Source organism: Dromaius novaehollandiae, chromosome 1 (genome assembly GCF_036370855.1).
Source record: "Dromaius novaehollandiae isolate bDroNov1 chromosome 1, bDroNov1.hap1, whole genome shotgun sequence".
In the NCBI taxonomy this organism is placed as follows: domain Eukaryota; kingdom Metazoa; phylum Chordata; class Aves; order Casuariiformes; family Dromaiidae; genus Dromaius; species Dromaius novaehollandiae.
In genome coordinates, this window is record NC_088098.1 from 18673003 (window position 1) to 18697907 (window position 24905).

The following is a 24905-nucleotide window of genomic DNA, read 5'->3' on the forward strand; positions in this document are numbered from 1 at the left end:
AAGGAATATAGGAAAAGAATCAGACTTCATTTTCAAAAAGCTCTCTTTGGGTAATTATTTTAGTTTAAGTAGATTGTATCTCTTCCCAGCTGAATGAAAGTCTTCAAACAGTAGTGGTAAAGAAGTCCCTCCTTCTGGCTATGCATGATTTGCAAACTGGGCAAAGTAATGAAAAGTCAAATTTTGATTAGTGCTTGTTGGTTGTCAACACAGATCATGACTCTACATAGACCGAAGCACCTACCTGCTAGCTTCAGTGACAGCAGAAGCGTTTGTAAGGTCATAGGTATCCGCGGTGCAGGTAAGGCAGAGCAGCTTTGTGATTTATCTTCAACAAGTGCAGAACGTTTCTAGACGCTTGGGGCCTGTTGGGGAAAAATCCCTGCATTTCCCTATCCATCTGTTTGTATCCATGTGCTGTCTCTTGACTTTTGATTACTTCATGAGTTCTTTGGAGTGAAGACTTCAGTGTTTCTGTTTATCCCGCCTTCTGATTCGGCTGGAAAATGCAAGGAATAGTAATAATAGAGTGCCATCTACTGACTGCAAATGGTATACCTTGTTTGTCTATTTTTAAGTGGAAGAATGTGCTGGAGTTTGAGAAGAGGTAAGTGTGCATACCTTGGAGAGGTTTGGTTTTGACTGTCACCATTGTTATAGCCAATATTAACTATAACAATAGAAAATAGAAGCATCCTAGGTAATTACTGGTTTATAGCGTACTTCCTTATATTTATTGTTCTTTTTAGTGTGATTATATTGATATTTGAAAGAAAGCTTCTTGAGTTAGGAGCAATGTATTGATTTATGCCATTTAAATATATATATATCTGGAAAAAAGAGTATGTTGTGTGTATGCTATTTTTATGGGAAATAGAGAAGGAGCATGACAAAAAAAGAACTTCCTTATTAAATAGTATTTTTACTCTTTTGTAAGACTTATATTTTTAAACAATTGAAATTAATGTGGATTGCTTCATTTGAAATGTTTCAAGGATAAACTTAGTCTGTCCCTAATGTAAGACCCAGCATCAGGAGAAGCTAAAGCTGTACTCTGACTTTTGCAAGTCAAACATACTTTAGTCAGTCGAGCTCAGGGACCGCTGCTCTTCTCAGGTGGCTGGAGATGCTAGGTGTTCCACTGAAAACCACATCTGCTATGACAGCTTTGGCAGGCTTTTGGTGCCTCTCTTTCACACAGGGCAGAGCAGGAGCATTCTGGGAACTAGCCTTAGCCTCCATGGTTTGTCATGGTTATCAGCAATTTGATCCTGGCCACTACACCCTAGGGACCTCTACCTATTCAGCTGTGCACAGGCTCACTAATAACAGCATTCCTGTGTATGTGCCGTTCAGATATTCTTGTACTTTCTGGGATGTCCAGGCCTGCTGCCCAGATACGTTTACAGCCCTCTCCTGGTGTGGACCACACTCTGCGACTGTGCCAAGGTCTGGCACTCAACCCCTTCAGATCAGAGACATGAGACGTAACAGAAGCAAGCTGACTAGGACATTTATTGATTGATTAACACACGACTAGGAAACCAGCAAAGCAGTAAAATGATCAATAAGCCATGTAACATACCGCTAAGATTAATTCACAGTTACATAATTATGCAGACCATAATGCAAAAATACATCACTGTGAGTTACAGATCATAAATCTAATCTCATATGTATGGCAAATGTTCAATTACAGTTCTTTAAGCATTGAAGTGCCAGTCTGTTCCCCCCATACCAAGTCCTATGGTCACACACTGACAGAGTTCATCAGGTTATGCCAGGTGGCTCCCTCAGCGTCCTGGTGGCCTTGGCTCCACAGGTCAATGTTGCTTCCGGCTGTAGGCATCCACACTCCTGCCGCTGGAAAAGCTACCCTCTGTCGGTCTTTGATTTTATACCTTCTTCATTCTTCCTGCGTTTGGCCCCACCTTTTTGCCACTGTTGCAGCTCCTTTCTTCTGACCAAACCATTCTGAAATAATTACTTTCTCCCCATTGCTCCCAGTTTTGCTACATCCACATCTAAATTTGGTATTTCTGATACCATTACCTAGGCGATCTTGGCCTTATATGGTATTACTGATACAGCTACCTAAGTGTGGGCAGCCTGGCTCCCTTAAACTCCCCTATCTTTATCTGGTTGGATTTAGTTTACTTCATCCAGTGACTAGACATAACTATTCCACTTTAGCCTTGATTCTTCTATGAGCTCTAGCTGAGCGCATGCAGGTCTTTATCTGCCAGTTTACATAACAGAGAAGCAGAGAAACTTGTTTTTCACACCCCTGCCATGGGCAGCTGCTCAGGCCTCAGCTCCTGGGGGCCATGCGCTCCAGCGGGATCTCTTACTCACAAGTCACCCCCTGGTCTGACTGACCTCCTCCAAGGACGCTCAGACCACTCCGGATGCTCATAAGCTCAATCCCTTCCGGCTGGAATCTGCCACGTCTGTTAGGATATCAGCATACGTAAGAGGTTCAACTGGGCATTCTCTCCTTTGAACCAAGAAAAGCATATGTACAAAGAATAAAAGAAAGAATAAAAGGATAAAGAAAAGCAATACTTCTGTCATAACTAATAACAGCTGCAGGATTAAGTGCATTAACTGTAGCAGTAGTTTCTGGAGGCCAACCCATGAATACATCATACTAATGATGTACAACTAACAGTTCACTATCAGTCCTCAGTTTTAAGTTTCTTGTTCTCTAAGGTGATCATCAGGCTTGCAACTTGTTGTCTGCTCTCTGGTTTGTAAGCTTCTTTCTGTACGCCATCATTTTGTCTGAGTATCTCATCCCCTGTAAGGTCAGTCAGTCAGTCAATTCCCAGACAGATGCCATTAGTCCATTGGACTGAAACAGAACTCTGCTTTTGAGAAAATACAGTCTGCAGGGCAACCGAATATACATCAGCTACAGTGACAAACATGATACCACACTTACGTTATTTTACTGGAGGTAGAGAGGTTGTGTTATCCTTCCATTCTACCATTATAAGTGAGACAGTATGTACACGACCCACACTGTTACCAAATACCATTGGAGTTCCCGTGCTGACTTGTTTCCATTGACATATGACAATACCCTCCTGTGGCCCATAAGGCTCAATAGATCATGCAGAACTAATACATACATGTCCTTCAGTTGTCCATTGTCAACCACTGGGTGGTCAAACTTCTTGTATTCTTACGTGCACACCATTCCTTTTTAACTGATGTTCCCACAATCCTTTACCCAAGACTTTCGGTAAGCCGATGCAAGGTTTAATATCCCATTGCTCATGTCCTTCTTGTAATTCATCTCCTAACCCCTAGCCTATCAGTGAAGAGCAAAATCAAGATGAAAATCTGTACCACCCATCTGTTAAACCTTGTAACGTGGGATCGCTTTGTTGTGCTCCTGATGAGAAAGAAGTTAAGCCATTACAAAAAGCATCTAAACATCGATTCACTGTTTCAATAGCTAACAATTGTGCTCAAATACAATAGATGGCCAGAGATCTTGCACAAAAACCCTCAAAGGCTTCTTTTTATTATTATTATTTTTTAATCTGGCAGTTGCTTTTACCACATGCCACATTTGGCTATTCCAAGTAGTTATCGTGGTTGCATCAGACAACAGTCTGAAATTTGTTACCAATTTACCTTGTACATAATTCAGAATTCCCCCATTTTACTATAGGTGTGAGCATTTCAATGTCAAATTAATTTAGTATTCCAGTTTCTGCACCAATTCCTCCTACAATGGTGCTTGCTAAATCTCAAGCCATCTAGACCTTGTACACAGTTTTTATGACATTTGCCAGGCAGCCAATATGCCATGTAGATAAGGGGCATGCTCTGGACGTATTCTAGAATAGTTCTAATCAAAATATCTAACTTACTAGTTCCATCATGTTTTTCAGTCCATGCTCCTTTAAAGGTAAAATCAGTTATTTCTGGAAAGTCTATTAACAAATACTTACTATTAGGAAACCAAGCATTTGAGGACCTTCCCATTGTCTCAAGGCTTAGCGCTAAAATTCTGTTGATAACTTTCCCTGAGGAAATACAATCATTAACAGCAACAGTGATGTTCCATGTCCAAACTATTGCTTTTACACCTAGAAGCCAGCAGAAGAAAACTGAACAGGGCCCAGAACTCTTTGAGAATATTCCTGGCGCCATCTTAAATCGATGATGAGCACCTTGAAGAAGATGGTTCTTGCTGAGGCTCTCTGGTGCACAGCTCTGAGCAATCCCACACCTACATTCAACCCTGAAAATTAATCTTACTTAAACATTAGTCAGAAACATTCTCTTTGACTTCACAGCAGTGGGTCCCGCCTACCCATATAATCTCTCCTTCTTTGTTTCCAGTTAGCACTGAGTTTTGCCATCCATGAGCCATAATTACCCCTAAACTTTCTCTCTGCCTTCCCCTTTGTATCTGAGGAATCCACAGGACCACGGCTCCCAGTGGGGGTTGATTTTCCCATTGCTGTATGTTGGCCCTTTTGTGTTCATGAGCTGTGTAATTCCAGACAGCTGTATGGGCCCATGCTCTTAGCTGAGCTGATTGCTCCAGGATCAAAGCACTATCTGGAGCACCTGACTGTTTAGCCCATTTACTGACATCACTACAGATCTTGTCCGTTTGTGTGGGATGGCCATGTACCAGCTCATACGGGCTATATCCAGTATCTAGCATGTTCCTTGTTTGCATGGCCCAGCACAAAAATGGAAGTGCTTTGTCCCAGCTCAGTCCTCTTTCTTCAGCAATTAACTTCAGTCTTGACGAACCTATTAGCTATTTCCACTATCCTGGAGGACTGTGGATGGTAGGAAATATGGGTTAATTGAGGACACCCCCCCCCATCCCTTTAGGGAATTTCTGTACTGCTGCATCTGTGAAGTGGCTTTCTTTATCTGAAACAATTAAATTAAGAATGGAGGACCAAACCTGTTCATCATTTCATGCAGACACCAAACTGTGGTATTAACAGTAGCTTCACATACTGCCATTGCCTCTATCCATCTTGTTGTTTTGTCAATGGCAACAAATATGAGCTGATTACCCCTCTTTGATCTTTTTAAGGGGCCCACATAATCAATTTGCCACTGTTCAAATGGTGCCCATTCCCAGGTGTTGAAGGCATTACCCAATGCAGGCTTACAATTCTTTGCAAGGGGTTTCCACCGCCCACGTATTCCACATCCCTGGATTTCTGCAGAAATTATGGGAATAGAGATTCTAAATCCAATCCTATTTAGCCTTCGCTGTACCCCCTGAGCTTCCTCACAACCCCTCTGTGCTTCTGTGCTGTACCGGTACTGGGACTGGAAGACAGGGTCTCTGGTTGAAGTCACCTCACATTCTTCATTTACTAGCCCTGCTCCTGTTCTGCTTTTAGTCCAGTACTTCACCAATTTGGTGACTCCTGTGATCTCTTCATTTTCTGAGGCAGCAACACAATATAATTTTCCCTTGGACAGATCTACCTTGAACTGAGAAAGAAAATTCATTCTTAAAATGTTTGGCCCTCCTTTAATCAGAATTATCTGCCCCTCCAGTTTATCTTCTCCTATGCACAACTGGGCTTCCACTTCTTTTCCCTTCATTCTTCCCCCTCCTCCTCCCAAAACCCAGACTGATTTACCTGGGAGTAGAGGACCCTGGTAATCTAGTACAGTTGCTTCTGATCCTGTATCAACTAAGAAAGTACTTGCAGTTTCCCACCCCCCCTTCAACAGACATCGTACCTCCAAGTAGCCCCTTCCCCCTGAATTCCAAATCAGTGTGGTGGAGGTTAATCCCACTGACACCAGGGGTAGGGACTCCTAATCTTTAAGGTCCCTTAAGGATGGGTATAGTTTTCTCTTTGGAATAGGAGGAGGAACTGATGGCTTCATCTGCTCCAGTTTTTCCCAGACCTCCTCTTGCTTCATTCCCTTTTCCTGAAGAATTTTCTTCATTTTGGCAAGTAAAACTCCTGTGGGCTGACTATCTAGCTCTTCTTCATTCACCCCCTGATTTATTAAGAATCTCCAAATTATTCCTCTAGGAATGTATTTCCTAGCCTTCACCCCCGTCGCTCCCTTCTTTGCCTCTCCTTTCCCCCCTGCTCCCATAAGCGTCCCCACGTTCTCTAACGTAGCCATGCATTCACCAAGGGGCCGACCAATTAAAGTAGATCCCAGGCTGATGAAAAACCCCTTATGCAGTTCTGGAGCACGGCAGGCCAATACCCCTATGTCTCCCGGTTCAGCATTCACTCCGTATATGTCAAAGTCGGGGGTCACTGGTTTCTCCCTTTGCTTTAATACCCGGAGTAGTACATTCCCACACACATAGGCTGACGCCTCCTGGACGTCTGTCCAGGGCGCCCCCTCCATGTTATCTTTGAGGGGCTCATACTCTCCCAAATTTCTAATCACCAGCCTTAGGATTTCTCCCCCGGATGTCTCGCTGGCAGGCAAGGCCCTGATGATGGCCCCTACCTTTGGCCACGGTAGCCCAATGGCTGTTACCACCCGCTTAGCCTCCTCATACGTGAAAGGGGTGCACTGCTCTAAAGTCCAAATCCTGTTTACCCACACAGGCCAGCCCTCCTTCTGCTTCTTCCAGACCGTCTCTTTTCTGGACATATCCCCCACTCCCTGGGTTTTTAAAGCAATGTCTCCCTCCGCTGGCCTTATTTTTCTAGTAACCCCAGCAGCCACCCCTTGCGCTGTAGAGTTTTCCTTGTCCTCCAGATTCCAAATATCCCCATCCCACGTCTCTGGGTCCCAATCTGTCTTACTCAAAGCTGCTACTTTCCTGTGATCTAAACCCTTCCCTAGAGCTAACAGCGTTCCCAAGCACTGTACTTTTTTTCTTAATCGGGCATTATCAGCATTCTCTGCCCTTAGTTTTTCTTTCAATTCTCTTAATTGCTCAGCCTGCTCATTTAGCAGAGAGTTATCACACCGCAGTGCTAGTATCTCATTGTGAGCCACCTGCAAATTATTTTGCAAGTTCTTTATACACTGGTCTTTTTCTTCGATCGCCATTTGTAAGGCACTGGCCAGATCAAACAACAGCCACTGCAGAGCTGAGCATTTCTTTTCCCCTTTAGGATGATACATGGATATATAATTTACCCAGTGTCTTTCAGCAGCTTTGAGAGTGGGATCCTGGCCAATAACTTTGTAATCCCAAGGATCTCCTCCATGCTCCAGCATTGCCTGTACTAGCAGACCTCTCTCCTCCTGATTGAGAGAGCTTTCGGACTCCTCTTTCTCCTTCGACTTGCCCCCTCTCGTTAACCAAGACATCTTAGTAACGGTTAGCTCACGTTCTGGACTGGGAGTATCCTGGGCAAGCCACGCTCACCGCTGAGGTCCGGCACTCAAACCCCTGCACATCAGAGACCTGAGACGCAACTGAAGCAAAGCGATTAAGAAGTTCACTGAATGACGAACACACGACTAGGAAATTGGCCCTGCAGCAAAATAATCCATAACCTCAGCGACATACCACTAAGACCGATTCACAGCTGTGTACTCACGCAGACCGTTACTTTATGTGGAACGTGGGGCTGCGAGCTGTGGATCTCAAACCCAACGGGCCCCACGTACAGCCAACGTCGAATCGCAGCCCTGAAAGTGCCGCCGCGCCAGTCGACTCCCCCCAGGCCGAGCCTCACGGTCACAGGCCACGGAGCAGGTCCAGCGGGCGGCTGGACAAGCCCCTGGTTCTGTGCCTTCTCCTCGCGTCTCCTGCGGCTGGACTCACCTTTCCGCCACCGCCGCACCTCCCGTCTCCTGGCCAAGCCCTCCCTGACCGACAGACTGCCCAGAATCGCTTCCTCCCCACTGGCGCCAGCTCTGCTACATCCGCACCTGAACACGCGGTTCTGATACCGCTACCTAGGCGACCGGGGCCTCGCACGGCCCTGTTGATAGGGTCACCCGGGCCCGCTGCCGCCTCGCCCGGCGCCTAGACATAACCACTGCCCGCCGGCCGTGCTGCTGCCACCAGCTCCCGCAGGCGCCCAGCTCACAGCTCACAGCTCACTGCCAGAGCCGCGGGCAAACGCGTGTCCGCGCCCTCACGCTCCCCGCCGCGCGCCCCGCCTCTCGCGGCATGCCCCGCCCCTCGCCGGGTGCGGGGCGGGCAGAGGGCGGGCCTTGGCCGCGGCGCGCCCCGAGATAGGGCGGGCAGCGGGCGGGGGCGCCCCGTGGGCGTGGCCGGCGGGCGCCCCGCCCTCCCCGTCGCAAGGCGGGGGGGGCGAATGGCAGCGGCGCTGCGCAGAGGGTGCCGCTTGTTCCCGCCGCTTGGCCTGGGCTCCCCCGGCGGCGCCATGCAGCAGCCCCCGGCCCTGGCGGTCCGGCCGCGCAGCCCCGCGCGCGGCGCCGCGGCGGCGGCGTGCGGCGGCGGCGGCTGGCTGGGGGCGCTGCGCTTCGACAACCTGGCGCTGCGCTCGCTGCCCGTGGACGCCTCCGAGGACAGCGCGCCGCGGCCGGTGCCCGGCGCCTGCTTCTGCCGCGTGCGGCCCAGCCCGGTGCAGAACCCGCAGCTGGTGGCCATGTCGCTGCCGGCCTTGGCGCTGCTGGGGCTGGGGGCGGCCCCTTCCGCGGCCGAGCGGGAGGTGCGGGAGGCCGAGGCGGCGCAGTACTTCAGCGGGAACCGGCTGCTGCCGGGCTCGGAGCCGGCGGCGCACTGCTACTGCGGCCACCAGTTCGGCAGCTTCGCGGGGCAGCTGGGCGACGGCGCCGCCATGTACCTGGGCGAGGTGCTGGGCCCGCGGGGCGAGCGCTGGGAGATCCAGCTGAAGGGCGCCGGGCTCACCCCCTTCTCCCGGTAAGGTGCGCGGCTGCGGACCGCCCTCGCCCCTCCCCCCCCCCCCCCCCAACGGCCGTTGCTTCCCGAAGGGCCGCGGCGCGGCTGTTGCCGGCCGTTACCAGCCGCCTCCGCGCCGGGCGGGGGGGGGGGGGGGGGTGCGGCCCCTCGTCCTGCCTCTCGCATTGCATCAGCCGTGGCTTCCGCGCGGTGCCCGCACAGCGGGCTGCTCCTCACGGCAGCGGTGACCCGCTGCGCCCTCGCGTCCCTGCGCCTGCTGCGGCGGACACGGCGCAGTTAGGGGTAAAGAGAGAAGGTGGCAAGACCTTGGTGTGAAAAACCTGCTCGTGCAACCCACGCCAATGTTATTAAAAATGAGGATATTTATTCTGTTTATGCTACTGTTTGCTCAGTCTGCTGCTGGTGGTGAAACTCCTCTTGTTTCCCGAGTCGTAGGAATAACGGGGAAGTCTAGGAAAATGTCATGCTGACCAGCTGCCTGCAAGGGGTGGAGATCACCTCTTACTGACTTAAGCCTATGCTGCTTTAAATCTTTGAAGTCACTTTTCCGTTTGCATTTCGTCTATTTTCTGTTTCAGCGATGCCCGGACTTAATTACACTTCAGTTATATACGGTTGAGGCCTGCAGAGGGTATGAAGGTTAAGACTGGTTGATCCAAGAAAATCTCAAAGAGTGGAATTTCTAGTTTTGCTGCTAACATAGTATGTCCCCGCTGGGAAGCTCTTCTGTTTTTACGTTCTGAAATGATCAGAATATAGCTCGAGAGCCACCAATGCAGATTATGTTCTGTATATTTGACCTGTATTAAATAGCTAATATTCACTTAGTTTATCTCATCATTTTGTCAGACAACTATGTCAGTATTTAATGTCTCATTTCTAGCTTACTTATCTGGAAAGATGCAAAATAACAGTATTTTTCAAGAGCCATAATAGCAGTCATTTTATTAATAAAACTTGAATTTAAAAATATAAATAACTTCTTGTTTTTGTTGTTTGCTGCTTTGCTTTTTTTGCAGTATGAACAATAAAAACTGATTTTTTGTTCATGGACAGCTAGTGTTAGTTAAAATTCTGCAGCGTATTGGTTAAGTATTGAAAAAATACTGATTTTTAAAACAGTAAAAATGAGCAGTTCTGATCTGAATTATTTTAGCAGTGTATTCTACACTATTTAAAGGTTTATTTGTCCTTTTACTTCTTTGAAAGAATCTACGGAGGCAATAAAAACAAGCTGATGATTGGAAGGGATATCACTGAGTGGACAATACTTCCTTCTGTTACATGTGGTCTTCATTGCAAATGTGTCCTGTCCATCTACTCTGAACTTTGAAAGCTGGATCTTCAAACTTCTATTATTCTAACTTATTTTGTGATTGTGGACAGCATGTTTCACTTCTGGGTTTTTTGGCTTTTTTCCTTCTCCACCACTAAATTGGAAACAGTCTAAAACTAAAGTCTACAAAGGAAGGAATTCCTGTCAATTTCTTTTGTTTTCTGTTGCAGACAAGCTGATGGTCGTAAAGTGCTGCGGTCGAGTATACGAGAATTCCTGTGTAGCGAGGCTATGTTTCACCTAGGAATACCAACAACAAGAGCTGGAACATGTGTGACATCTGACTCAAAAGTTGTTCGTGACATATTTTATGATGGAAATCCAAAAAATGAAAGGTGTACAGTTGTCCTGAGAATAGCTTCAACATTTATAAGGTAGAAAGAAGCCTACTTAATTTTTTCATGTTAAAACCAAGCGCTGCAGCTTTTGAAATGTGTGTGTATGCATATACATATATATGTGTGTGTGTGTGTGTGTGTGTTTATCTCCATAAGTGTCATCTGTATGTTTCTTGTTCTGGGATCTTGGAACTTCTTTATTAAACTGGAGAAATCTGCTCTTTCTGTCCAAAGGGTGAGGTGAGCCAACATCTTTGCATACAAGGAAATAGATGCCAAGTGTGCTGGCATGTATGAAGTAGAACTAAGTTCTGCAGATGTTGGAAGAGACTTTTCATGTCTATGCCTGTAACTGCAAAGAATACACACTTTTTGATGTTGGTAGTATTGGTTGCTTGGTTATAGTTTAGCCCTTAATTTTAAAGCTGTTTTAAAGAGACAATACTGTAGAAGTCTAGATCCTTCTAAGAGTGCCTTATGAGGGTGCTTTCGTTGCCTGAGAACTGTGCAGAGTTCGTGCTGCAGTGCAAAACACTAGGAGCTTCAGGAAGCTGCATACATAGTTCCTTGTAAGGCAATCAAATGTTAGAGAATGGTGAGGCAGAAGGAATGTGTATGACATGGAGAGATGTGTCTTTAACTGTTGATGTAGTGTTGTATTTCAGATTAGTTCTGTTCCTGTATGTTTACTCAGAATAACCATTTTTCTGCAGGAGAGTTTTTAAGAACCTGTAATGAGCTGCTCTTCAGTGCTAGCTAGGGTTCTGATCTGACAGTTTTCTAGGTGTGGATGTTTATACTTCCTTGCCTTGTGTCACTGAGCCTCATTAGTTTCAGAGTAGAAATCTTTCAGGTCTTCTCTGTCAGTCAAAGCATTAAACTCAAGAGAGTGTTACGTTGTTACAATAGCACTAAATGTTTTTACTGTATGTAAAAGCAAATAAAGTTAACAACATTTAATATATTAAAACATTTTTATTATTTTAAAACAGGTTTGGATCTTTTGAAATTTTTAAACCTACTGATGAGCATACAGGGCGCAAAGGTCCTAGTGTTAACCGAAATGATATTCGAATACAAATGCTTGATTATGTGATCGGCACTTTCTATCCAGAAATCCAGGAGGCTTATTCTGACAACAGTATTCAGAGGAATGCTGCTTTCTTTAAAGAGGTAGGAAAGACAAGTTTCTTTTCATAAATTTGTAGCTGTAGACTTTAAGAACTTCACCTGTGAGCATAGATGACTGGAGTCATTTAATATCTTCAGTCTTTTGATTACTTGAACTGTTCTTCTCTTTGGATAAAGCACTCTTAATAGAACTCTTTATTGATGAAAGCAATATTGATATCGATGAAACTGATGAAAGCAGTTTTACCTCTTTAATAATAAATTGTGTTTCCCCAGCTCTTGGAGAGCTTCCCGAGACTGTTCTCTCAGTTTGCTAAGAGTATGTCAGAATGCGAAGGGAAATTCTGGCCCTGATTGTTAGATAATGAGTAAATGGTACTGAGATATCATTTGTAAGGTAAAATACTGAGAATGTTCAGTCAATTCCTGCCTCTTATTTCCTAAATGAAAATTAACTTCAGACTTAGTGCTTGCCTGCCTTTAAACATTTGAATTCTGAGAGAGTTTACCTGAGGAAGTTACAAAACTTCCAACTTTGGGAATGGTAAGATCAGAAGAGATAAATATGTCCCAGGAATGGTGTAGTTTTAGGGGAGTCTACGGTGGCCCAGAGGTGAGGCTAGATGATTTCTCAGAGTCTCGTTTTTGATCCTGTTTTCAATTACTGTATAAGTTCAGAACTTATGATTTCTGGAGAACTGTAATAAAAGTTGAACTTTTAAACACAGCACTTGTGTAAAAAAAAAAAAAAAAAAAAAATCATAGCATTGCTATATTTACCCTTTGAAGTAAAATATAGCTGAATTATTTGGTATCTAAATTTTATCTCTTGAATATACGTTTCCACCTCACAGTTGATACTGGGTTGTTATTTTTGGCACTGAATTTCCTTTAATATTCCTTTTTTGAGTGAGCAAGAAAGTAATTAGAGAATAGGAAATAAAATGCTTATGTTCATGTCTTGGTGATCAGTGTATAGCAATGCACAAGGGATCTAGCTTGAAGTTACTGGAGAGCTGTAAAGGTTCTGACTGGGATCACTTGACATTCAAATGAAGTTTATAGTCAAAATGAGAATTTTATATATATATATATATATATATATATATATATATATATATATATATATAAAAATAAAAATTATTCTGATTACTGAGTAGCTATAACAGTCTTGACTAGTCATGTAAAAACTATTATGAAGTGTGATAAAATTTTCAGTTTAGAGACTGAAATCGTGTAACACAATGAATGTCCATAATGGACAAGTTAGGGGTCAAAAGGCAGACTTAAAAATCTGATATTTTTCTAACTTTTCTGAGTTTTTGAATTTGTGTTTTAACACAGCTTGTGTGTAATTGCCCTAGTTCTTTGAAAGACAACTGTTGCATGGTTCACTGCTGGTGCTGAAGGGTTTAATTTCACTGAACAGACCTTTCACACTTTAATGGAATGGTGATGATGACAGTAGGTTGTCACTCACTGTGGGCTTGTGCTACTCTGTAGCTGATGGCATGTTTAGTTTCTGGTGGCAGAGGAATGATGGACTCGAGGATCTCTGCAGTGTGTGAACACAAATTATTTTACCCTCGGCTACTCTCTTGTCCCATCTTCTTCAACCCAGTCCTATCTCACTGCTGCTTTTGGCTTCTTTTCCTAGTCTAATGGCCCAGTTGCTTCCAACCTATTCCTGCCCTTCTGGCATGCCCTACTTTTGCCTCTGGCCCTCTGTCTCATCCCCTTTGCTGTGCTCTTCCAGTCTGTCTCTCTCCTCACTTCTTGTCCAGCCAGCCTTGTATTTCTTAAGGTTTCTCTCCTCCATAGTGGAGACTTCCCATACCTGTCCTTATCTGAAACATGCTTCAATCCCACATCTTATTTTCCTAACGCTTCTATTTTTCTAATAGCAGGAAAATGCTGCCAGCTCCACTCTAACATGCTTTTTTATTTCTTTCTGCATGGTGGAAGAAATGGACTGGAGAGGGGAGTACAAGTGACTGCACTTGACAGCAGTGTCTATAAAATAAACATCGTTATCTCTATTTTTCAAATACTTTGTAGATGTTACTTAAAGAAGTATGATTCTTTTAAAAATAGTGTTTTTGTTTATATATGGCACACTTGTTAATGGGCATGACTATAATATTAGCAGGAGTAGAAAAATGTGGTTAAAAAGAATAATGGTTGATGTGAGTTGCAAAGCTGTCTCTTTCTAACCAGTAACCCATCTCTGAGTGGCAGCCAAGCTTGCTTGCTTGTGGACATGTATGCTTTTTCTCTCCTGTGCACACGTGCTTGCTCTTGCTTTCGTGCACGTGCGCTCCCTTTTGTTTTTCCCTCGTTTTACCATCTCAGCACAGAGCCATCATACAGGGTGTGTCTCTTAGTAGTTTACTGCATGCTAACAATCAGTTTTGTGCACATAGAGCTACTTGGAATGCCTTCTGGCATCTGACTTCTATCCTGGGAAGCAGCATTTAGGAAAACAGTTTAAAGTACCTAACATGAGAATATTACAAAACAGTAGACTTTCAAGTTAAATGTAGATGTAAAGAAGAGAGAGCAAACAAAAATGGGAGATACAGGAACTAGGCAGTTAATAAAAGGAGGAGAGAGGAGAGCATCCTTTAGGCTATTGTTTTTTATGCATATGGCATACAAACCAGAATTTGCTTCCATTGGAACTGTAGAAAGATCACTTCAAAATAGCAGATGCTTGGCTACATAAGAACATTTGTAAGTTGTGTTTGAAAAATTAAAAAAAAATTCTCTTTTAGATAACAAAACGGACAGCAAGATTGGTTGCTGAGTGGCAGTGTGTTGGGTTTTGCCATGGCGTGCTGAATACAGATAATATGAGTATAGTTGGACTAACTATTGACTATGGCCCTTTTGGATTTATGGACAGGTCAGTGTGGCGTAATTGAAATGTGCATGTATTTGCTATGTAGAGCAATCTTGACACTGTTCACTATTGCTTTCATATTTTTAACTCTAGTGAATCTATGAACCCTATTTATAGTAAAGTAGATTGTTAGTCCTAGTTGTCGTATTTTCTTCTGTTCAGCCTTTCTATATACAATTATGTTGCTGACATTGCTACTGTTAGACTGGTTTTGTTTGTAGCGTGTGGGTTTTTTCAGCATTTGAGAGGGCAGGAAAATACCTAATTAGGTAGCTTTGGGAGAAGAAAGTCCCGTAACAAGAAGTATTACTCCTTTTTGGCTTTTCTAATCTCCTAGAGAGCCTCACTTAGTATTGGCGTCCAGATAACTAGAAGAATGCTAACTATTTCTTTATTCGTAGATATGACCCTGAACACATTTGCAATGGTTCTGATAATACAGGGCGCTATGCTTATAACAAGCAGCCAGAAATTTGCAAGTGGAATCTAGGGAAGCTTGCTGAAGCTTTAGTTCCAGAGCTGCCTCTGGAAATAAGTGAACTCATCCTGGAAGAGGACTATGATGCAGAATTTGAGAAACATTATTTGCAGAAGATGAGGAAGAAGCTAGGCCTAATTCAGCTGGAAATAGAGGAAGATGATAAGCTGGTGTCTGACCTTCTTGAAACTATGCATCTCACAGGTTGGTAAGGAACACAGCAAGTTATTACTTCGTAGCCCATAAATATTTTACAATCAACCCAAAATGTAATTTTTATCTTGACTGTATAGGAAAGGAGCCTTGCGTGACTACATCATTGGTCTGAAAGAAGAGCAAAAGACTAAGAGATACTTAATTTCTTGTGAACTGTGTGACAGTTGGTGCCTTGATGCAGGGCTCTCCCTATATCACGTTTGCACCCTTGCTGAGTGAGTGGCAAGCAGAAGTTAGCTGCTACACATTTTATCTGTCTAGACTAGCCACTCACACTGCTCCTGGAGGTTAGGGAAGGAATTTGTGGGGTCTGTTTTTCTACTGATTTGTTAGTTCCATTACTCAAAGAATTTACTTTTTCAGGTGGGGACTTCACAAATATTTTCTACTTGCTGAGTTCATTCTTAGTAGATTTTGATCCTTCAAGATTGGAAGATTTCTTAGAGAAGCTAGCAAGTCAGTGTGCTTCCTTGGAAGAACTGAAAGTTGCTTTCAGACCTCAGATGGATCCAAGGTAATACTGGTGTAGAGACTTCAGCGCTTTTGGACAGTGATTTTAGTTTTATCGTTATCATGATCAAATTTGCATGCTCTAGAATATTTAACTGATTTTAAATTTGGAAACTTCACTGTTATAGTAGATGCATCATGATATACAGCAGTGCAGAATTTTTGTTTTGTGGCTGATGAATTCTCAGAAATCAGCTCTGGGCCTGAGACTGTCTGGATTGGTTTTGATTTTCTTTGTCAGCAAAGTGGGGAAAAAAAGCCAAAGAGAGTGCCAGATGGTGAGGTGATATAGTAATATTTTATAAGGAGATGGATTTAAACAAATTCTTTTATGTGTTCTGCCAATGCATGGTTAGCTAGTAATCACTTTCAGCCACCAATGTTCTGGGCTAAGTATAACTCAAATGCACACTCTATACTCAGATACTGTTTAGTGCCATCCATCTTTTGATGGGCCAGATTATCCAGCCCAGCTGCTGTGGGAATGGAAAAGTAGTAAATCTTGTTCAGCTGCTGTTTATATGGGGCCTGCATGTATTTTTTCGCTTTTTGAAGCAGTGGAAAACAGGCAATGAATGTCACACCTGAATTTTTCCTTTCTTTCTGGCATTTTCCCAAATGGGGAAAAAATTACAGCTTGGGGTATTTTGAGTAGGGTTTTTACCTCTCTCCATTTAGGAAATGCTCCATGAGTGTCATGAACCTACTGAATTCTTCAGTTCTTCTCTGTCTACTGGTATCACACTTACCAGTTTGGGTAAAGCAGATAACTGAGAAGATAGACTCATTCTGGCTGCTGTGGTGTGAAATTTGTTTATACAAGTTTGATATTTCATGAAGATGGCTGGCTGTAGTCATTTATCATTCTGGAGATATTACTGGGTGTTTAAGTTTTAGCAATGATGCCCTAAATTGAAAGGGGAAGAAATTAAGAAGGTTATGGATACTGCTTGTTTAATTAACTTTCAGATTTCAGCTCCTTTGAAATTATAAGCATATGTGAAGTAACATGAAGACAGTCTGTGTGACAAATACAAGACAATTCTTTTTTTTTTTTTAAAGGATTGTTATGTTCAGGCTTAGAGGAGTGTGAAAGGTAGCAATAAATCATTATATGCATGCAAAGCCCTAGGGTAGGGGTGTAGTACTTTGCTAAGCTGAATACATCATTGATTTTTATCGCAGCACTTGGATCGCGTAGAGCTGGGTACATCAGATGTGGAAATCAGATTTGGATGATACTTTATATAGACTGAAAAATCAAAGCACCTAGCTTATCTCTGTTTATATGTTACTACTTTTAGTAATGAGTTGTCTGTTGGATTTCAAGGTTGGGAATCATGTCTCTTCTCGCCTTTATTTATACACGCATTCACAGAAAGAAATGAAAAGATGCAGAGTATCTTCTGATACCCTGTAACTTGCACTATTTATTTTACTGTGTTTTACTTGCTATAGTGCAGTTATTTATACCAGGAAAAATAAAAATTGGCTAATATGATGTTCAGAATATGGTGAAGCTACTTTATAGCACCAGTTAACGCAGCCTTATGTAAAAGGGTAAGATCTTAATCAAGCATGCAGCAAAATAGCTGGGACGTTGTTAGGAATTTACTACCACAAAACAGTTTCCATTCCATAATTTAGATTGGTTAAAGTTGCTTACATTAAAGAATAAAATAGAAAAACTGTCTTGTATGACATAAGTCTCTTTTCCCTATGTTGCTTTGGGCTTTTAGTATCAGTAAGATTAATGTTAGAGCTTTATTCTGAATGCTGTTACAGTATTAATGCCCAATTTATAAAAAGGTATGTTAGAAAAAGAACCAAAAATATGGATTCTGTGTTATTCTGGTGCTTATGTAAGATCAAATTCCATATATTGAATGCTGTATAAAAGTGCTGAAGATTTTTCAAACTGTCTAGGTTGTTTTGATAATTGTGCACCTAAACCCAATTGGTACTTCTGAGTCTGAAAAGTCTGAAAGTCTGCACTTTATGCACCACAGAAATGTAAATTGAACAGACTGCAGAAGGAAAGGAAACAATAAAATGAGCATAATCTATTACAAATTTGTTTTGTAAATTATAAAATACTGGTATTTAACCTCTTTACCAAAATCATAGGTTATTGTGAATGTTTTTGTTTACTTTATGGTTGCAAAAGATAGGTCTTGGCAGGTAGCTTGGATTTAGTATCTAATGTAGTATTTTTTCCTCTTGTTTCCAGACAACTGTCAATGATGCTAATGTTGGCTCAGTCTAATCCTCAGTTGTTCGCATTAATTGGAACAAAAGCTAATATAAATAAAGAATTAGAGCGCATTGAACAATTCTCTAAACTGCAGCAGTTAACAGCAGCTGATTTACTCAGTAGAAATCAAAGACATTGGAAAGAATGGCTGGAGAAATACAGGTAAGGTGTATCAGTATTCATAGTAGAATATTTGTTCTGCTTTTTATTCAAAAACAATGTATCTGTCATATTCTGATGGGCAGTAATGCTGCTTTTTAAATAACATGGGAAGTGTCACTTTATATTTTATTGTTGTGCTGGATTTTATAAATTGAAAAGATTATAGGTTATGTAATTACTGTGTTGAGATCCTTAGTTTTCAGCTCTTAATATTTCAAGAAAATGAGTCAATTTTTACGTGTGATTCTTGAACCAAACAAAATTGTTTATTTACTTATTTTCAGAATCCGTTTACAGAAAGAAATAGAAAATGTTAGCAATGCTGATGTCTGGAATACTGATCGTGTGAAGGTTATGAATGCAAATAATCCAAAATACATCTTGAGAAATTATATTGCCCAGAATGCAATAGAAGCAGCTGAAAATGGGGATTTCTCAGAGGTATGATATTACTACATACCATCTTTATAGGTTTGTGTGGATGTATAGTTTTATTTCTGATGATTTGACATTCTGCTAAAGGAACTTGAAACACAGGTGAGATTCTTTATGGTATGTTAGGCAGTAAGGCAATTGGGAATTTACTATTATGAAGGTCTGTATTTTTGAGGTAGCTGTGGTTTTAATGACTGCAGAACAAAGGAGGAAGCTGAAAACCTGAATCTGAACTTCACTAGCTTTTGCAGGTTGATCCTAGGACAAGACATTTAGCCTTGTTTTCATATCTTTCACACCTTCACTTTTGGTGTTTGTTTCAGGAGACTGTCGGGGTTTAATTTATACTTGTATCTTCCTGTGACAAATGGGGTCTTTTAAAAGTGATGGCTTTTACCTATAGAGTTCAGTGTGCAGATTGTTACATGCAGAATGCAGACAAATTAACGTCTTTGAGAATAGCGACATGAGAATTTGTATATAAGACTTAAAATTGAAGTTATTTGAACTTGAGTTCCATACAAGTACAGATTCAACCAGTTATGATTTTAGAATTTTCATCTTGTTTGGTACATGTACCGCTCATTTATTTCATGTTTGGCTCTTTCTTCCACTGGAGTTTGTGTATTAATTACAATAAACTCAATCATTATTTGGTTTAAGGTTTTCTACACCCTTTTGCCTTTACTTTCTAAAATCTCATAATGATGCCATGTTTTTCTCTCTAGGTAAGAAATGTACTGAAACTTCTAGAGAATCCATTCCAAGAAACAGAAAGTTTCGGAGAGGTAAAGGAAGAAGCAGAAGCAGAAGAGGAGGGAACAACTGCTGCAGCAGCTGCTTGTGCTCAAGTGACCAGAAGTGGACTACCATATTGCAGTAAACCTCCCCTGTGGGCTTCAGAGCTCTGTGTTACATGATCTTCATAACTGCCTTGTTTTATTTTTTGCTGTAAACTGAAGATTCTAAGCCTTCTTCAGCAGTGAAAAATTCAGCAAGGCAAACATGAAAGTGCTATGAAGTTACTGAAAACAACCCCACATTTGGATGTACGTGCAACAATCTTCAGCTGTGCTTAATTTGAAGCAATTGTGGATCATGAGTTTAACCAAACCAATGACAGTTGACAGCCAATAGACATCATTGATTTAAATGTTTAGAGACTGAAAAACTTCCCTGTATTCATACTGCACTGCAAGTAGAAAGCAATATTTTATGTTGAAGCACACAGAACTTTGAGTATCCAAATGTAGTTGTTCTTATGTGAAGACAAAAATAGCAAGTCAGGAATCTGATCTGTTTTTGTCCGATGTCTTAACTAATAGTACTTCTACCATTTATTTACTGCTTTTTCTATGCAGGGATTTCTCATCCTCTTTAATGGAGGAATAGGTTCAGTGTTGCTTGTTTGAAGCTATGTTTCATTTAAATATGTAGTTCATTTCTTGTGAACCTTCAGAATGATATCTAATCATTATCTATTTTTAGAGAATTTGTGCAGCCTGGGGTTTGGGGTGGGGGGGCAATCAAATCCTTTTCTTTGTAATACACAAAAAGAGCAGAATTAAGGGAGAGTATATACTTGCACTTGAAAATCATGGTGGTGAAGTTTATTCAGGTTCAGTATATTTGCATATAATATACACATGTATAAATACTTACTAAAAATCATGGCTGCAGTTTATGAGCTAGTTGATTCAATCAAGGTCAGTTAGCCAAATTAGCTTAAACACTATAAACTACCCAGTACTCAAATACGGGTTCATTGGCTCTTTTACCTGTATATTCTTAACATAGTATGTTAAGCATGCAGGTGCGGTACCTGATTGTTCATGCTGGTCAGTGGAATTCTTCCATTCCCACTTTGGTCTTGTACCACTTAGTTTACTTCCATGGTCTTCAAAAATTTGTACACCGAATGTTGCCATTCAGGAACAGTGTATTTGAGCTTGTGTAAAGGATTTTCTACTTGTTAATTTTATGCTGTTTTGTTTGGGGACTGTTCAAATACTTGAAGTAGTTAGGGAGGGCTGAAAACTGTTAATATCCACCTACTTGTAATACTAGAAGGTTCCCTCTTGCTAAAACTATCTAACAGGCCATCTGAAGTAGGTATGAATACAGAAGATGAACAGAGAAAGTGTTTTGCTTAAAAATTGATTAGCATGAGTATTACAGGGAGAATGAAGCAATGCAAGTTGAATAAATTGAATAAGTTGAAAAAAAAAGTTTGAGAAAGGCTGCTTGTTTTAAAGTTGATAGAATAAGACAAACCTTTAGTAATAACTTTGTGCTTGAAGCTTTCTCTTGTTTCTAGTCAGCTCAGACGGTTGCAGAGGTCTCTTAAGAATATGGAATTCTCTTTTTTAGGCACAGTAGTAGGTAACTTGCTCAGAAATTACCCATTGCTAGTATTCTGTTTCTGCTTTATTTTCTTGTGTCTAACTTAACCAGTAAAATTGATCTTCCATACCTGATTAAGGGTATTACCGCTATAGTCTCTTAAGCATTTCTCACTTGCCTATTTTTGATGATGCTATATACATATCTTGCCTGTGAAAATAATGGGAAACCATTGGATTGACAGCAAATGTAAAACTCTTCTTGGCTGAGTTTTTTCTTTTAAAAAGAAGGTAGAATAGCACTGTACTTTTATAACACGAGTAGTTCTACTCGAGTTGTTAATCTCTGATCATCCTGAGGGAAGTTGGTTGCTATTATTGCTATCTCAGTTAAACGGGGAAAAATCATTCCTTTCTGTTCCGTAGTTAAAGTTAGTACTTAGCTTTCTGAACTACTTTGTAGAGGGAACTGTTACTGGTGCGGACATCTGAAAACTTCAAAAACGTGTGGTTTCATGCAAAGATTTCACTTTTCCAAAGAGACCACTGTATTACACTGTGAGTTTAAGTGTACTCTAAATTCTTCCTCTTCCCCACCTTCAAATGCAGGTTTGGTATTAACTCAGGTTGAATTGTTCTAAGTCTTCCTCAAAATATGAACTATGGAAAAAACAGAACAGTTGAGCTACTCTCTATCTGTCTGCATTAATAATCCATTTGTCCTGGTTGCTACCACAATAAATAGCAGATGCCTTGAATGGGAACATTCAATCTGTCTTGCCTTTGACCTAGCAATGCTAAATAGTGTTGTGACAGATTGGAATCTGTGGTGAACATGATGCTTCCTGTGACATTTTCAGAATTTTTACAGAAAAGGAGAATTTGAAGGTGTGTTTACCTAGTCCATGGAAGAATGGAGTAGTTGAAAGAGGAAGTACCCTTAAGTGAGCAGAGGTAGGTAATACTAGCTGGTCCAGCTGGTCATGTTCTAGGAATAATCCTTTTTTGTAGGAGTTTCAGGCTGCTGAAATGTCTGCCAATGGGTTATGGTTTCTCTGAACATGAGGGTACTGAAACCAAGCCATTTAATGGAAGTTTTAACAAAGTCAATGCTGGGTAAACACGAGTTAAAGGGAGGGACAGGGAAGGGAAATACGGTGGCAAGATGAAAGACAATTCAACAATTCAGAAGTTATGGTCTCTTATGCTGTGTCTGGTTTAGAAGGAATTAAAAAAAATGCTTCAAGCTGATCAAAATAACTCTGTGCTGTTTTTCTGTCTCTGCATATATCTATTTGTGGAGGCAGACAGAAAGCAACAGTGTTTTGGAGGATCTCTGTTATCAGGCTTTCTGCTGAATGACCTAAAAAGTAATGATCTTGATCTCTTGCGTATCATGCATGTGAAACAGCATTCTGATATAGTTTAGTTCTTTTATTGGCACTTGAGTAGATCTCTATTAAAATGCAGTATGACAGTGGGTTTGGACATGGTAGGTCTTGAATTAAATGCCAAATTATTTTGCATCTAGAAAGCATTTAAAAGCCTACAGAGTCAGAGTTTTAAAATCTGACTTTCAGATGTGCCATAACTTTTGCGCCTGAATTTTAATTTATCACTAAATGCATCTTTGGTTGGATTGGTATAATCTTGTTATGTGGGGGCTGCTGCTTGTGTGTCTGTGCCGCATATGCTACAGTTTGGCTCTAGATTAATGGTCATCATGATAATGCAACTTGTATAGAGAATAGATACATTCCAACACTGCTTTCTTGTGACTTGTTTCACATAAATGTAGATATTTGCTGGTGAGAATAGGTGACTGTCTCAGAAATTAAGTGTTGCTTTTCATAGTGGGGAGGGTAGGGGGAGAAAGCAATACTCTTAATTGCTGATTGAGCTGTGTTTTCTTTTTTCTTGAATATGCAAAGACATCATAATGCTTTATCTTTTTGGCTAGCAAGCTTGTCATCCCTATTTTAAAAAAGCACCCATATGTCAATTCTGCTGATGCTGTATTCAATGCAGTGTTTAAGATGGCCCATTTCACGGTGTGTCAATGTTAAGTTGTCCTGTTTACAATAGATGAGAGAATATAATGTTAAACTGATGGGGAGAGAGATACTTCAAAATAACTTGCTAGCAATTTTATCCTTAGATGGGAAATCAAATGCAAGAGTGAAGAATAATTAAAAATGTGATGTATGTATCCTGTTAAAAGCATACTCTGCTTACATGTAGATCAAGTGCAGAAGGTCTAACAATGCTTGAACTATGAATGGAGACCTTTGGCTTGGCTGCTTTGAGGCACCACTTAGTAAAGCTATACTAGCAAAACAGGCAGTATGTTCACAGACTGGTAGAAGTATGAGAAGGTATTCACGCAGTTCGACTCTGCTGTACTGTTTCTTTGCTCTTAATTGCTTAAGCTTTCATGGCACTGAAGCACTTGTTTTTTCAGTGTATGCAATAATATTGATACTTTTGTATTTGAAGGACAGTGATGACTGTAAGCCAAATGGAATAATTGTGCTCTTCTGGCATCCTCATTCCAGAAAGTGGCTAGTAGTTTCACAGCAGAGCACTGCTGATGATAGTGAGTTTTTCTTCTTTTCTTGTTCTTGGAGCAGTGTGCAAGTGGGTGATTCAGGATGCTTAGACTAAACTTAGTTCAGTTAAGAACTTGGTCTTTTGGTTCAGATCATCTGGGGGAATAAAACATACAACTTTGGGGGTTTCAAATACTTGAATCATAAATTGCCTCCTGATTCTACAACTCGTATTTGCAACAGATAAAACTGAAAATAATATTTGTTATTGATGAAATATTCTGCTTGTATAAAACCCAGTGGACTTGTACTTAAAATGAATTGGCGACTCTCAACATTAGCAGTTTTCTGTGGAAATGTTTTGATTAGACTTTTTAGTCCTGTGAATATACAGACTGAATTGCCCTTGCAGGTTGTATACCCAGATTATAAAATTGAAATGAGAAGCTCTTAGAGATGTGTTTCTGAATAGTCTCATATGGCAGCAGGTCTTCTCTCATGACTTTATAAGATTTCACCAAAGCTCTGTGTTTTGTGAGCTTGTAGATTTACAATTGCCTAAATGTTTTACCATCAAACCTCATTTTGGAATGTTTTTTCAAACTATACGTGCTACTTCTTTCTTTTTGTTATTAAAAAAAAAAATCAAAAATGGGACTTTAATATCCGTGTCCATGCTTTTTATTTCCTGAAAGAGTTTTGCTGTGTTTACCATACTGTTTAGAAGAGTTTGCTTTAGAAGTATTAGCTCTGTGTTAACATTAGAATACCAGATCTCATCAGGAAAGTCTGAGTATTTTTGCAGTGTTTTCTGAGAAGCAGACTGTCACTGTTGTTGCTCTCCTGCCTCCCCAGTAATGTTGGTAGTAGGCTTGGAGCAGGGTGAGGGTCTTTACCTTTTCAAAGAGAAACTTCCCTCTTTCGGTGTAGCTCTTACGCCAAGTAACTAAGACACATCTTTAATCCCAAGGTAACAATAAAAAATAATGTGAACAGATACAGGATGAGCTTTAAACTCTGCTCACAGAAATATTCCTTTGGGTTGAAGGGGAAGATGTATTTTGGTTGTATGTTAAGTTTAAATAAACTGGATAGACTGGCTTTAAGTCAAAACCTAATCTTTATTGTTATATCAGATATTTTAACAGAATCACTTGAAGCTGGATTGTTTATGCTGTCCTTGAGCAAAGCTTTGATTCCTTTTCTTTGGTAGTGTTGACAAGGGAGGCAGAGAAAGGAGAAATGCGAGTCTGAAGTAAAAAAGTAATACTTGCCCTGGCAGACAGATCATCAACTGTGTGCAATTTTTATGAGGCTTGGTATTGTTGTAGTCAAAATTGGTTCTGGACAGTGTGGCTCACCTTATATACAATCCAAAACTGTATGCATGGTGTGCAAGGAGGGCCTTAGAGAGTTAGGTTTCTCTGG

General features: G+C 41.2%; 2 protein-coding genes across 2 annotated transcripts; one reads left to right on the plus strand and one right to left on the minus strand.

The window, feature by feature from the left end:
• Window positions 1-1493: 1493 nt before the first annotated feature.
• Window positions 1494-8166, minus strand: LOC135327489 (uncharacterized). Its single transcript, XM_064506425.1, has 2 exons — window positions 3966-8166; window positions 1494-3400 (listed from the first exon to the last, which is right to left on the minus strand). Exon 1 carries the CDS (start codon window positions 7294-7296, stop codon window positions 5821-5823), a length of 1476 nt encoding a protein of 491 aa, XP_064362495.1. The 5' UTR covers window positions 7297-8166; the 3' UTR covers window positions 1494-3400; window positions 3966-5820.
• Window positions 8167-8184: 18 nt separating this feature from the next.
• On the plus strand, window positions 8185-24140 carry SELENOO (selenoprotein O). Its single transcript, XM_026113032.2, has 9 exons — window positions 8185-8824; window positions 10331-10534; window positions 11491-11671; window positions 14404-14534; window positions 14933-15213; window positions 15589-15739; window positions 17966-18151; window positions 18436-18592; window positions 19315-24140. Exons 1-9 carry the CDS (start codon window positions 8256-8258, stop codon window positions 19513-19515), a joined length of 2061 nt encoding a protein of 686 aa, XP_025968817.2. The 5' UTR covers window positions 8185-8255; the 3' UTR covers window positions 19516-24140.
• Window positions 24141-24905: the final 765 nt, after the last annotated feature.